The following is a 15,419-nucleotide window of genomic DNA, read 5'->3' as shown; positions in this document are numbered from 1 at the left end:
TCTCACTTGGGCTTATTATTCTCTTTAGATGCTGATTGTCCCAGCTCTGAGCTACTGAATTATTAAAGTGATTTTAAAGCACAAAAGTAGTCAAATAAAGTGATCATCTTGGTGTGTACTTGATGTAGCCAAGTGTGTGAGACTGCTAACTCTGGGGTATAATTAAGATCCAATAACTTATGAGAAGAGTATTCTCCTTGAACTGTTCTAAAATATTTTTACTGTTACTTGCTTTTCAGCTGTCTCTTTTTTCTGTGACTCAGAGAATTGTTCTGTTGCTGCTGTGCTTTTCCTGACTGTAAATAATTGTACATTATGTTATAACAAATGTGATTCTTTTTCCCCCAAGTGACAGTGGCTAAAGAGTGCAACTGGCAAAGGTGGCAAAGCCCAGCACTGGCTTTGGAGCAGAAGAGTTGCAGTTCAGTCTGGAGGAGTTACAGAACAATTTTAGAGGGAGATGAGGAAGTTAGATCATTATGTTAAAATAAACCAATCAAACCCAAAACAAACATCCTCCCCCCAAAAAAGCCAAAACTGAAGCGAAAAATATTACCTGAAATAGAATGAATTTTTTTTCTTTAGTGAAACAGTGAACTCAACTGCCGTATGCTAGGTATAATTTTCTTTTCCTTGATATATGAGAAATTACTTCACATGGATATTTTAACTGTTTCTAAAGGTACCTTCCCTATAGAGGCCTTCAAAAAGTGTAATTGGATAATTCTCATAGTTGTTTTTTTTTTTTGAATAAAACATCCCTTTTCTCAGTAATGGTATAACTGAACATGACTAGAAGGTGCATTCCTCAGCTGGAGAAATACAATCTCTTTATAGGGACATTCTTTAACTCTGTGTCATTAAGAAAAACACTAATTTTCTTGCCTGCTTCTGGGTTTTTTTGTGTGTTAGTGCATCAATATGGGAAACCATTCAAGGAATTTGTTATTTTGTCAGGAGCTTGGCTCCATGGAACTGTTTAGGGAATGCATTTGTATGATTTCAGTTGTGAGATGTCAGAACCTTGGCTGAGCCCAGTTCATATAAAGTGCAAGATGACCTTCTTCATGAATTTGAAAAGTTAAATCATCTGATTTGGGGAGGTCAGAAATCAAAGTTTAAATTCTTAAGTTATTTGCTTTGATTTGTGCAGAGATAGATTTTTTGAACTTCTTATCTCTCTTATATCTTTAATCTCTTATAATTGTGAAGTGGCATGTTAGAAGTTGCTTATTTAATTTTTTATGTAACTGCTTTTGGGGAAAGGTTCTTGAAAGAAAGGAAGGTGGGCTATGCAGTCTTTGTAGCCTGTGGTTGCATAACAAGAATTCCTCTGCAGTAACCAGAATTAAGGTGATTTTTTTTTTGTTCAGATGAAATATAAGACAGTGATGATGTCTTACATTAATAAATTAATATCCCTGAGAAAACAGTGTTTCAGACTTCAATTTTTAGTGTTTTCCTTCTTTATCCTTTGGTCATAGAGATGCTACAAGATATTTGGGGAAAGAGATGGTTGTTTAGAATGTTTATATTTGTTTTTTGTTGCTTTGCATGGCTGGTATGTCTGCAGTACTCTGAACACTTGGAACACAAGCATGTGACTCTCCTGATCTTTATCTTAGAAAAAGGAGCAAATACATAAAAAAAGATGCTCTGAAGAGAGCATGTGGTTTTTTCTGCTTATTTTTGAATTAAAAAAATTACTTAATTAGAATTTCCCGAGGCCACTAACTAGAACAGCAGTATAAGGGGTAGCTAGAACCATCTTTTGGTTCAGCTAAGAGTTAAATTTAATTAACTGTGTTCCAGATCAGACAGAGCAGGGGGAGTGTTGTCTCTCAGCAGGCAGGTAATGGAAGGTCCCCAATGGAAAAAGCATCTTAATGGCAGACACTTTTTAATTACAGGGAATAAACCCAAAAATAAACCAGCACGTCCAGATGAAAGATTTATTTCTTTACTGGCATGAAAAATTCCCCATGCCATTTTCCTGTTTTGAGTGTTGTTGGGTTTGTAAGTGCTCAGCTGAAATCTGGAGGGCAGAACTGTCCTTCTGCTGAAGTTGTTGATGTCAACTATGATTTTTACTAAAGTGGCCTCCAAAGATATAAGTCAAATATCTAGTTGAAGCTGCCAGATATTTTTAATGACAAGGAAATACACCAATCTCATGAAAAATGTCTGGTTTTAAAATAATCAGTTATATAAATGTTTAAGAAAACAGGATCTCAGTCATCAAGTGTTTATGTCTGTGTTAATGCTGCTTTAAAGCCTTAAATACACAGCAGGTGTGATGGACTTGGAAGGGCTCTCTAAAGCATTCATTCCTTGAAAAATTAAATTTGAAGATTGGAAATATTAGAGATTTTCTGTGAAATCATGCACAACATGAGGTGTTTAATATTAGAATCATCAAACTTGAAAAAATAGCAAGTAAACCCCAGTAGATGCAGTAAGACTAGCATCAAAGAAAGAGATGGGAGATGTTTTTGTGCCATTTATAATGAAGTGGTGAAGCACCTTGCTCAGGACATTGTGGATACCATGGGTTTATGGGGTCTTTAAAAGCCATTAGAAAATGTGTTTTCTGGGGAAAAAAGGCACGTGTAGCTCCCTGCCATGATCTCTGGGAGAGCCCAAAACTGTGAGAATGCTCTGGAGCACGTCACTTACGTCCCTGGGAGGACACTTATATGTCCTTCTGCTGGTGTGATGCTCTCTCCTGGTGTCTCTTGGTGGCCCTGTCACATGTGGGCAACTGGGCAAGGTGAGGAAGAGCAGGAGGGCCATTCCTAACTTCTCTGCAAGGGTGGCATGCCTGGAAAAGGCATCCAGGGAGAGGCTGGGCTGGAGGAGTTAGTCCATGTCTGAACATGGACAAGATTAGAGGTGACTTGACTTGAACATCTCTGACTTGAACAGGTTATGTTTTGACTACTCTTCCCAAGCCCTCAGGTAATTAGAGAGCCTCAGCACTGCTGGGCTGGACAGGCTGACCAAAAGGACCAAAAGCACACCTTCATCCTTGGTCTGAAAGGGAGAGACCTTTCTTTGCAGTCCAGCAACTGTGTGGGTTGAAACAAGCTCAGGTCCTTTTGGTTTGCACAGAAAGTCTTTCACTTTCCATCACAGACTTGGACTTGGATCAGCTCCACAGTTACCTCCTTTCCTGGTCTCTTGGTTTGATTCAGGATCTGCTCCCTATATTCTTCTTCTCCAAGTTTCTTCCACCCTGCAGGTTCTCCAAAGCTAACAAAGCCTAGTAGCTCTCAGGCAAGGAGTAGTTTTCTTCCCTTCTCTCTTAATGAGACAAGGTAAGCCTGCAAGTTTTATTTCCTGCTCCCTACAAGTCCCTCCTCTCTGCCAGGACATTGTTTCCCCTGCCTGATGGAGTTCCTCCAGCTGACATGCTTACATGGAAAAGTTTTTAGTGTTCAGCTGAAGTCTGTTCAACTCCTGTTTTCCTTCTACAGGCACTGGTAGTGGTTTTCATATAAAAAGAAATAAAACCAGAGACCCTTAATTAGTGTTAATGATTTCTGTTTAGATTTAAAGTCTTGGTGGTTGATAACAAATAGCTGGTGCCACCAGTAAGGGCAGTTTTTTAGATGAGATGTAAGAAACTCATGATGTAAGGAAAGATTTAAAATTTCCTCCATTGTCCTTAGATTCCTCTACCATAAATACATATTTTTATAAAGAATATATGCATGAACACTTTGTATTGACAGTTGTGGCCCTATAGTCTTCATTCTCCAGGCAATATGTTTGTTGCTGAACAAGAGATACTTGATTAAATGTAGCAGATTTCTAGCAATGAAACACTTCAGAATTTTGATTTTTGCCTGAATTTAAATGCCTTAATTGCATGATCAATACTGTAAATTCTTTGTTGTGCTGCTATGACTAAATGAAATGTATTCCTACTTTGGCTTTTTCTTTTGATGTTTTTTTTTTCCTTCCTTTTTTCTCTTCGAGCACCGAAAGGAGTAACCTATCGAGCTTTTGCTGGAGGATGTTATAAATGAAAATTTAGTAACCATTCCATCAGCTTTGTAACCTGGGTGAAGTGATGTGTGCATGGTAGGGGATTTTTAGGGAAGACTGAAAGCATGACTGGAATTTGTCACTGTGAAGGAGAGCTTTCACCTGGTTTGCTCTAATTTCAATGACCATTTGTCACCTTGAGTCAGTGTAGATGTAATACAGATAGGTTGAAGTTTTGGAACAGGAGAATTAAAAATACTTGATCTATTGCATTTGCCTTTTCATTCACAAATGCCAGTAGAAAGCACAAATAGTTAATTTCCTTTGTTTCTTTATCAGGATGAAAATGAGGTCTTTGAACTTATAGTAAATTCAGTTCCTTATATATAGCTCTGACATATCATTACCCCAACTTACATTTTTGAAAACAAATCATTACATTAATATTATATTGTTTTCCCTGTCCTCCCATTAAAATGTTATCTCAGTGAGTGTGCAGCTTTTGTCATACTTCTATTCTGCATAGCCTTAGAGAGGATCTCTAGTGATTTTTGGGTTTGTAACTCCATTACAGCAGTTTCCTTGACAAGGAATTATGCTTGTAAATTACAAAAATAGAGATTTTTTTAGTAGAAGGCTATCTGGAAAATTATGGAGTTGTGGTCCTGCTGGCACAGTGGACAGCTGTAGTTCCTGAGAAAATTTGGATGAGGTGAAATAAATGTTTAGAAAAGGCATAAAAACCCCATTGAATTTGAAAAATATGGAATAGCTGAAGAGAAATAAAAGCATTCAAACACTCTTCAGTCATGGTACTTATCAAAGAGCTGCCTAATTTTTCATTGCTCTGAACAAAGGTTTTATTTGTGCAGTTTTTCAATTTAAGCAACTAAAAATCACTGTGGGGAAAAAAGTGACATGACCAAACTGATAATAGAATAGAGTTAAATATCTGGCTCAGAGTTGTGGTCTTAGGCATCCATTTTTACTTTACTAATGGCAGTTGTTTGTTTTGTGGGCATATGTTGCTATAGCTTATATTGTTGATTTAAAGAATTTTTGAGGCTAAATGTAACTTAGAAGTAAAAGTTTTGTTCCAGCATAATTAAAATGAATAAGGTTGTAGTGATTTTTTGCCATGCAGTTGTATCAGGTGTGTGTTTTGAAGACTGAGTGTGTTATTTCTTGAGTTATTGAGAGGTTGTGTTACATTATCATCATCTCCAGTTGCATTGCAAAAACATTTAACGTGTGAGCACACATCACTTAACCAGTTACAAAGAGAGATAAAGGAATCTATAAATTTTGCATTTACAAGATCCTGCACCGAAGGCATTGTAAGTTACTCTTTCTGGGCATCGCAGGTTCGAGCAGCACCGACATTAAAGAAAACCGCAATGTGGACAACGTTCCCCCCAAGGACAGCGCCGGGCAGGGCCTTGGCGAGGGGACCCCGCTCTCCAACGGCGGTGGCAGCAGCAGCAGGAAGAGACCTCTGGAAGAGGGCAACAACGGCCATTCCAAATTTCGCCCCAAGAAGAGGAAGAAAACGCCCGGCCCCGTTCTGCCAAAGAACGCCCTGATGCAGCTTAACGAGATTAAACCCGGTTTACAATACAAACTCCTCTCCCAGACGGGGCCTGTCCACGCCCCCATGTTTGTGATGGCGGTGGAAGTCAACGGGCAGGTGTTTGAGGGGTCTGGCCCAACAAAAAAGAAAGCCAAGCTTCACGCTGCCGAAAAGGCTCTGCGCTCCTTCGTCCAGTTCCCAAACGCCTCGGAGGCCCACCTGGCCATGGGCAGGACTCTGTCGGTCAACACAGACTTCACGTCTGACCAAGCCGATTTCCCCGACACCCTTTTCAACGGCTTTGAGACGCCGGTCCCTTCTGACGCTTCCTTTTACCTGGGCTCCAACGGGGACGGCTCCTTTGGCTCTGGCGGGGACTACGGGTTGCCGTCGTCTGCCGTAGCCAGCAGCCTTTCCCAGTCGCCTCTGCCCCCGCCCTCCCCCTACCCCACGGCCAGCGGGAAGAATCCCGTCATGATCCTCAACGAGCTGCGCCCCGGGCTGAAGTACGAGTTCCTCTCGGAGAGTGGAGAGAGCCACGCCAAGAACTTTGTCATGGCTGTGGCGGTGGACGGTCAGACTTTCGAAGGCTCGGGAAGGAACAAAAAGCTGGCGAAAGCTCGGGCTGCTCAGTCAGCCCTGGCATCTCTGTTCAACATGCAGCTGGACCAGACTCCATCTCGCCAGCCCATTCCCAGCGAGGGGCTCCAGTTACACTTGCCGCAGGTGAGAAGCCCTTTGGGTGTTGTGGATGGCTTTGGGTAATGACCAAGAGGAGTCAAATGGCGTATTGAATCAGTTTGAACAACATTTCTGCCTCTGCAGATATATGTGTGTCCATATATATGTATGCATATCTGTATTAGGTGATTTATACAGTTACAGCTTCTGACAATTTGTATTCTCTTGCACAGAGAAGAGGCTTTGTTTCTGATGTTTTCAGCCTTGATCCTGTTGTGTAAGAGAGCACCAGTGCCAGCTTGAATTATGGCTTGTGCTGGGGAAAGATTGAATCACATCTTGCTCGTTTCAGGCAGCAAGATTTAGATGGAGTTCAAGTGAGAATTACTGCTTCAAGTGAAGTTATTATTTGATACAAATTTAGCAGAGAAGAAAATCATTCTCTCCTGCAAACAGAAATTGTTGCGAGTTAAGGTCAGATTAAGTGAGGCTGTTGCAACTGTCTCTGATTTCCATGTGCATGTATCCAGGATGTGTGGTTAAATGGCTCTCATCTGAAGGGGTGTGCTCTAGGCAATTGAATTAATATGCATATAGAAGTTACTTAGGCGAGTAAATCTGGCTGAGAAATAATTTAAATCAAATAGTTAATGAACTAGGGAAAGTATCCAACATACCAGACACAGATCAGAAATTTTAAATCACTAGAATGGAGTAATTTTAAGGGTTTTTTAATGCAGAAAAATTCTTCCTTCTTTTCCTCTTTTTGTTTCTTCCCAGTCAAACTACACTAATAATTGTTTGACTTCTGTCTTTCTACTGCGTCTCTTGGGTCTTTTTAATGATATTATATGCCCTAAATCTAAATTAAAATATTTGTCTGTGAATTCTTTTGCAGCTTTATTATGAGAACTTCAAGGCTTTGACCTTTTCTATCTCAAAACCATTGTTCTAGATTTCATTAAAATTCTAACATAGTGTTCTGATTTGATCAGGTGGGGTCAAAGAGTATAAGTAAATGTGACTATTTTGAGTATGTTGTTTTCTCAAAATATATAGACATTATGCATATTTTTGAATGTCCTATATGGTTTCATGTTAATGTTGCACAATTATTGTGTTACTGATAAATGTTTCCTTAATTTTCAAATTCAGGATCATGCTGTTTTGGGTAGTTACAATTTCTTCAGTAGATTCAGTGATTTTAGACTGTGTTCTCTGCTTTTAAAAGTAGATTTGACCCCAGACACCAAAAAAAATTCACTGCTAGTAATTCATGTGTTTTTAGTTCTTGCATCAGTAAAATGGTGAAAACTGAAACTGGAAGAGCAAAGTGTGAAAAACCCAAGCTGAGCTGGGAAAAAGATGGTACATGGGTGCTGCCTCATTTAGACCCTATTTCAAGTAATTTTTTTATTCTGGGGCTTTTGATCAGCTTGTCATCAGGATGTCATCAAGCACTTCACTGTGTTGCTTTGCTTTGAATTATAATTAGCTTTTACTGGAATTACATTAGGTCTTCTACATATTAGTGATTTTGGTCTGGTATGTATTTAATGATTTAAGCATTTGTGCTGTTTTCAGGTCCTGCTTGATTTATCTTCTTTTAGAAGTCTATGAGTTGTTTAATTATTTTAGACATTGTTTACTGTGTGAAAAAGTGTTAAATTCAGAGATAATCCTAAAGTGGGTGAAATCACAAAAACTGGAGAGTGCAGGAATGATGTAAATGAGGATAGGATTTGATAGAACCAGTGGAAAAATAAAATGTTGACCGGGTTGGGAAAAAAGGTAGAAATATGTGAGGGGAGGAAAAAAATCAAATACCAAGTGCTTAGGGGAAATAAAAGAAGTACAGTGTGCTTTTGCCAGTGAAGATGGAATTGTCTGTTGGGTGGCTGGTCCAAACCTGCCTGTAGCTCATTTGTGGAGAGAAGAATGGAGTTGAGAGATGTTCCCTATGATGATGGTGCTCGTGAGTGTGGCTGGATGTCTGTCTGTGACCCCAGCAGAGCTGCAGAGAGTTAAATGCGGAACTCAGGTGCAAAGTATCAAATAGTACAGAAGGGTTGCTGCAGTCAAAAATGTATTGTTGTGAAATGGATGTGAGAATAATCTTATGGGCTGTACAGGGGGTTATTGAGGTGCTGGTCCTGTGGTTCAATTCAAGCTTGCTCACAGCTTGGTCTGTTCTGATGGATAAAGGAAGGTTCCCTGCAGTCAGGAACATCTCTGTGCTGGGAAAGTGAGTTAAACTTAGCAACACACTCAACATGTGCTTCAGAGAGGGTAGAAAAGTCCCACTGAAAAACTCAGCAGTTGTGCATGTAGCACCTTGGCAGTGGGTGTGTTGGTATTGAACAGATTGTCACGCTCGCGTTAGAGGGACTTGCATCTCCAAAACAAAGAAAATATTTTTATGGTTAGCTCTGCTTTGTGAACTGATCCAAAAAAATAATAGAATCGCAAAATTGTTTGGGTTGTAAGAAACTTCCAAGATTATCTTATTTCCACCCCCTGCTATGGGCACAGACACATTCTGCTACCACAGGTTGCTCCAAGCCCTGTCCAACCTGCCCTTGAACACTTCCAGGGGTGGGACAGCCACAGCCTCTCAGTGCCATGGCCTCACCACCCTCAGAGGCAGGCATTTCTTCCCAGTATCCCATCTAATGCTGCCCTTTGTCAATGGGAAGCCATTCCCCCTTCTCCTTCACTCCAGGTACTTGCCTGAAGTCCCTCTCCAACTATCTTAGAGCCCCTTCATGCACTGGAAGGGCCTCTAAGGTCTCCCTTGATCCTTCTCTCCTCCAGGTGAACACCCCAGCTCTCCCAGCCTGTCTCCAGAGCAGAGGGGCTCCAGCTCTTGGAAGAACTTGGTGGCCTTTTCTGGAGGGGTCTCACACCTTTGTCAAAGATGGCATGGTGCTGTCCCTAAAAGAAGTTCTCAGGCCAGTACCAAATGCTTTGGAGTAAAACTGAGAAAAGAACACACTGGCAGCAGTAATTCCCAGTATATGCTTCAAACCTTCAGCAGTGCAGGCTGCTAGTGTCGCTCAAGGAAAAGTTTTCCACCAGACAGTGGGATCCTGCTGCTTGGAGGTATCACCTCTTCAGGCCACTAATAGCCTACGTTAGAAAGCTGATACAGAGGTTTTCCTAATATTATTTCCTCAAACTGTTTGCTTAAAAAGATAACTCATTAGTTATGGTGAGCAGAGAGCTGGGAATTGAAGTCGTACACATTGAAGCTTAAATACAATTATTTAAATTGTAGAAAGCTTGACTGTGGTGAGAGAAAGCAAGTTGAGCTACACAAATGAGCAGTGTAGCTGCAAATGAGATCAGTTTGAAAAACATCACTAGAGAGAGTATTTTTAATCATTTACCTAATTCATTTTATCCTTTTTGTTGTTGTGGACAGACACTGAAACAAAACATTAAGCAGGAGAAATGGGGTGAGAAGCAGTTCTGAATGGCTGCTTGTACTTGATGTGCTTTTTTTAGTCCTGGTTCCACTTGGGGTGAGAGGAAGTATAAAAAATTATTCAAATTTATAAAAGATACACAAATAATTATGAACATGATTGGAGATCTGGGAAAGCTGCTTCTGGAGAGGTACCGAGGAGTTCTAGGCAGTTCATTGAAGTGGATTGCTTAGTGTATACAGGAGAGTAAGAATGAGATGGACTCAAACCTGGGAAAAAGATAATATTGAAGATATTTATGGGAATATCATACATTATATGTTGGAATAATTGCTGTGGAGTTGGAAGAAATATACAAGACACATCAGCATAAACAGTGAAAGACTCTACAACCAGGCAGAAGTTTCTTTAAATCATTACAGGAAAGTTCTCTGAACTGTGTGTGCTGGTCACTGTTAAAGGAGGGGACCTTGATTTTACCTGCAGTGGGAAGTTCACATAAGCCATAAACTGTGAAGATAAGGAAAAAAAAAATCAGAATAAACCAAGCAAGAACATTTCTGCTTGAGAGGGATCCCAGGAGAGCACAAAGGACTGAGATGTCTTGGGTCAGTTCCTGTGAGAGATGTGAGCCATTGCTGCTGCCTTTCCCACCATTCAGGGGATCCCCAACATTCATCTTGGGGGTCTCCAGGGCCTTCCAAGGTCTTCCTTCAGCTCCAGATTGACCTGAACTTCATCAGCTCCTGAATATTTTTCAAGTGTGAAGGATCAGGGTTGTTGTGCTACAACATTGCTGCAACATCTGTATTTAACCAAAACCAGTCTGTGTGTGTGTGTAGAAAAGGAGTGGGTTCACTGTAGCTTCATCAGAGAAGGGAACAACGCACCCAAAATAATTTGGAGCTCACATGCCTTACTGAGCCAACTGTCAGCTATTTTAGGTCTTTCCTTTTTTGAATTACTCAACTTGGAATAATGATTTAATGCAGAAGCGGGGGTGGAGAAACTGTGTGTCAGATGTTAGGGCATTCACAGGGAAGGTGAGACATGAGTTCAATTTCTGTTCCACTTTAATGTTTATTTATATGAAAGGCAGTAGTCAGAATGTGATGTGAAAGATCCCTACTCAGGCCAGTCACTGGCCTGGGCTTGCTGTGGAAACAGCTTCAAGTCAATGGTTTTGAGATGGGGACAGCAGGATGTAATTTCTGGCCAGTAAGTCTTGTTCCTGGTGCTGCCTTATTCCCTTCTCTTCCATGCCTTTAAATATGTCAATGTAATAGCCTGCCTGGGAGAGAGGGATAATTCTTTTAATTACTTGGGGGAGTATTCTTACCAAAGACCAAAATCTTAGTGACTACATCTATAGGCATTTAACAGTGTTTATTCCTCACTGCCCAGCTGTTGTCTCACAATTTGTGTATCAAATAGAAATAAGAAAACTTTAACACATCTGCCTGTTTTATGGCAGTGATTTTTTTTCCTCTTCTGCAGTTCATCCTGGATTGTTTGCATCTCCAAGGTTCATTTTGTCTTGCTTGAGTTCTGCTTAGTCCTTCTCATAAGTTCTCCCCAGTGACCAGCTCCAAGTTCGTCCAAGCATTTTTAGGTTTCCTTGCTCAACAGTTTAGCTCCAGGCTCTGTGAGATGTAGCTCCATCCTGTGCATCTCCAAGGTTCATTTTGTCTTGCTTGAGTTCTGCTTAGTCCTTCTCATAAGTTCTCCACAGTGACCAGCTCCAAGTTTGTCCAAGCATTTTTAGGTTTCCTTGCCAACAGCTTAGCTCCAGGCTCTGTGAGATGCAGCTCCATCCTGCTCTGCTCTGCAGACTTCCATCTTCCTGGAGGAACTCACTGCGTGCTCCTCTGTATACCAATACCACAGTTTCCTCTGCTTTGCTTGTTATGTGGGAAAATAAGATCCTTCTGGAAGAAGCTAATGGATGCAGCCTGTATGAAAGTTTACTACCCAGCTGCTGTTCAGGGAGCCTTTTGTCAGTGGCTTTAGCAGGCAAAGTGGCCATGGATTTCTTCCCAGAAAGACATGGCAGTTTCAGTTCCCAGAGTTGGGGAAGACTCCTCCAGGTACCAGTCACCACCCACCACCACTTCTTTAGAAAAGGTGAATCACATGGTTTATTCCCTGTGTGCTAAACCTTTTCTAGCAGGTTTGAAGCCTCTGTTAAGCATAGAAGCATAGCATAGTTTGGGATGGAAGTATTTCCTGTCCAGAAGCATTTCCTGTCTGGATTAGTTTGTTTCTGTAGTATCTAAATTCCATCCCAGTGTCATTCAGCATGATTTTACGATGTGCTGTCCAGCACATCACAGTGTAGGGTAGAGCAGAAAATACATGGATTACAGAAGTGAGAGCGTGAAACTTGCAACGAAACTTGCAACTGGGAAGCAAGTATCCATCACTACACAGTGAGGCTAGGGATAAAACACTGCAATGGGGACTCTGTGCCTTGGCTATACAGTGATCTGCCCTCATGGCTGCAGGGAGCTTAATTTAAGCCTTTTGTGTATTAATTTTCCATTTCTAAGACCAGGGTGATTAAAACCCACTCAATTATTTGCCTTTTCTTTTGTGTATTTACCTAAAGTTCAGCTTTCTGCAGTAGGTAAGTACTGGGACAATTAAATGCAGATTTTAGCTGTGTGGTTGTGGTGCTGGCAGAACATGGACTAACCCAATTTTGGGTCCAGCAACAAAAAGAGCATGTTTGAAAAGGAGTGCCTCACCAGACATGTTCATGACCTCTGAGCCAAATTGTATTCCTGAAAAATATATGGAGTTTGAGTTGCAGTCCATTCAAATGATTCAAGAAAATTGGTGTTTGCAATGTCAAAAGTCTTCTGATTCCACAAGCTGAGTGATTGCAAAACATGGATGAGGCTGGTGCAGCTGGGACCTGACTCCTGGTCACTGTTTTCTGTCAGGCTCTGGTGGGAGCTGCTGAGCTCTGCAATCATGGCACCCAAGCTTTAGTTATTTCTTGGCTGCTAAAGCTTTTCCAAAAGAAAGTTAACACTGAGAGCATGTCCACAGCATTTCTAGGCTACTTGGTTCTCATGAGCCTTGTTAAGGAAATGGGGGGGAATGGGGCTGATGCTCTTCAAACATTTTTCTTCTCTTTTTTTTTTTCTATTTTGGTTTTTTTTTTTCTTTTCCCTTTGGGCATCTAACACATCTGTATCATAGAATGGTTTGGGTTGGAAGGGACCTTAAAGCTCATCCAGTCCCATCCCCTGCCATGGGCAGGGACACTTTCCACTGGATCATGTTGCTCCAAGCCCTATCCTACCTGGAGCACTTCCAGCAGTGGGGCAGCCACAGCTTCTCTGTTCCAGTGCCTCAGTCAACATCTGAATGGTGGGTGTGACACAATACCTGTGTCTTTGTGGCATGTGAAGCTGTGGGCCAGGTGTGCACACCTAGAACATCTCAGACACTCCTGTTTATCATCACATGGTTGCCTTGGCTTCAGCTTCTTTTCAGGTGAAAATACAAGAATTTGGTCTTGACTCATTTTTTCTAGCAGTTACAGTTCCAGTTGCCCTGAAAACAGCAGGTGAGATTAGCTGCAGTGCTGAACTGGATTGTCTGTCAACAGGAGCAGGACTGCTATTTCAAAGTTTTCCTTCCTTTTGGAAGTTAGCCCCACTTACAGCCTGACTTAAAGTTCAAGTTTTCCTGAAAAACAGAAATCTTTCCTAATTTTAAGACATCTTATTTGGGGTTATACACTGATATTTTCTATTCCTAACTTTGTATAGGTCTTGTAAAAATAGGGAGCTTAGAACTAGGGTTGAAAACAAAATTGTCCTTATTTATATAATAGTTAGATAAGGAATTAGATTGTTATAAAAGGTTCATTTGAGGGGCTTGGATTTTTACTTCAATCTTATTGTCAGGTTCAATTTTGAGGATATTGAAATGATGCATTTTGAGGTTTGAGCATGACTATAGACTTATCTGTCTATCCAGTTGTTCTCCCAAGCCTCAGATGTTCATCAGATCATGGGCATTAGGTGCTTCAGTGCTTTGCTTAGCACTGTCTGACCTTGTTTTGGTAGACATGGAGCACTTAAACCTCTGCTTCCACTTGTAAGGGACACCTCAATGTCAATTTTTAAAGTGAACAATAAAAACTCACTTCATTTGCTTTGTCCAATAATTTAAAAGTGTAAATCTTTATAACTTAATGCTCCTGTAATTTTAAAATTAATTTTTTTAATGTGCATTTCTGTGTGGTCCTACAGGTGTTAGCTGATGCTGTTGCACGCTTGGTTGTAGATAAATTCAGTGATTTGACAGAAAATTTCTCATCTCCACATGCACGTCGAAAAGTCCTTGCTGGAGTTGTCATGACAACAGGTAAATAAAAAAAAAGTAGTATCTTGAATGCTTCAATATGAGAGCTCTGTTTGCATCTAGTAAACTAACTCTTTTCAGTCAAGCAGTATTGAAATATGTTTTTATGGTTAAATCTTGAAAGTGGACTAAATATAGTAATTAAATCTCAGGTACTTACAGGAAAATTAGACCTGCAAATACTTCTTTTTCCACAGAGTTCCTGTCCTCTGCCTGAGACATCTTGAGTAGCTCACAAAGTTTAGGTTTTAAAGTTAATCATGAAACTTTGGGAAAATAAATAAAATCCCCCATCAATATTCCTGGTTTGGGCACATTATGTAAGAATTACACTTCTTTCCAAGGTTTTAGGATTTTGCACTTTGTTATTCTTGCTAAATTTTATTCTTAGTGCTCTGTGTTAGTCATTTTAGTAAAAATATCTGAAGAAAGCAGTTTATGTTTTGGCAGATGGCAGTGGTGTCGTGGCTGACACGAGATCTCTGCTTGTCCAAATCACCCAGAACAGTGAAGTTCTGCCCTAAACTAATCTGTGATCATGCTGCTGCTGATTTTCCTCACATTAACATTTCTCTTGGTCTTCAATCCATGTGAACCCTTGGTGGAATGTTCATTTTGAGGCTGTCCCAGCTGTGTCCCCCCTGATCTCTTGCCCTCCCAGTCACGCAGGCTGTTGGGAGGTTTGGGAAGCCTTGATGTTCCTCAAGCTCTGTTGAGCCCTCAAGCTCTTTTTTAGCCCCAAATACACGAGGAACATGCTGTAGTTTTGTTTATTTTGTTTTGTGATACTTATTTGTGGTTTGTGATATTTAACAGGTTTTTATGCTATTTACAGCCCTGTATGTGCAATTCCCAGAAGAGTCATGTGCCAAAGAATTAAGACTTAACTAACATGTGAATGCCTTCTGATTAACAGAAGAAATAGCTTTACACATAATAAGAAAGTATCTTGCTATGAACACGTGTCTGGGGAACACCTGCAATTAAATGACCCCATGGCACAGCCTTGTGTTACAGCTTGGTGCTTCTCCTCTGGCCCTGTGGGCAGGAGAGCCCAGCTGGGCTCAGGTTCATTTTAACTTGCTGGGATTTTTTTTTTACCCCTGAGTGTTTTGCTAAGTGGCATTTTGACCTGTCTTTCTTAGACCTTCATTCAGCTGGGTTTTTTGAGTGATAAAGGCAGTTCTCTGCTTAGAAAACATCCACACAACATACTTTTGCATGGAATGGTTTAATACCAAGAACTACGCATTATACTGGTAATCTTTACAGTGATTTAAGCATTTCTATTTCTTTTTTCTCTGGTCTTACCTTTCCTGTTGTTGGCTCAATACCCTTCCATAATGTTTTGCTGCATTAATAAACCAGTG

General features: G+C 40.6%; 1 protein-coding gene across 3 annotated transcripts in view; it reads left to right on the top strand.

Annotated features, from left to right (window-relative positions):
- ADARB1 (adenosine deaminase RNA specific B1) overlaps positions 1–15,419 on the top strand; it is a 60,395-nt gene that overhangs the window by 26,799 nt on the left and 18,177 nt on the right. For all 3 annotated transcript variants that reach the window (XM_041397083.1, XM_041397084.1, XM_041397085.1), the window contains exons 4-5: positions 5,355–6,286; positions 13,938–14,052. In XM_041397083.1, the coding sequence (XP_041253017.1) occupies positions 5,355–6,286; positions 13,938–14,052 (1,047 nt within the window). The remainder of the gene's footprint in view (positions 1–5,354; positions 6,287–13,937; positions 14,053–15,419) is intronic.

The sequence above is a fragment of the Onychostruthus taczanowskii genome, unplaced genomic scaffold, assembly GCF_017590055.1.
Source record: "Onychostruthus taczanowskii isolate IOZ18803 unplaced genomic scaffold, ASM1759005v1 scaffold135, whole genome shotgun sequence".
Lineage (NCBI taxonomy): Eukaryota > Metazoa > Chordata > Aves > Passeriformes > Passeridae > Onychostruthus > Onychostruthus taczanowskii.
This window is presented reverse-complemented; position numbering and strand designations above follow the sequence as displayed.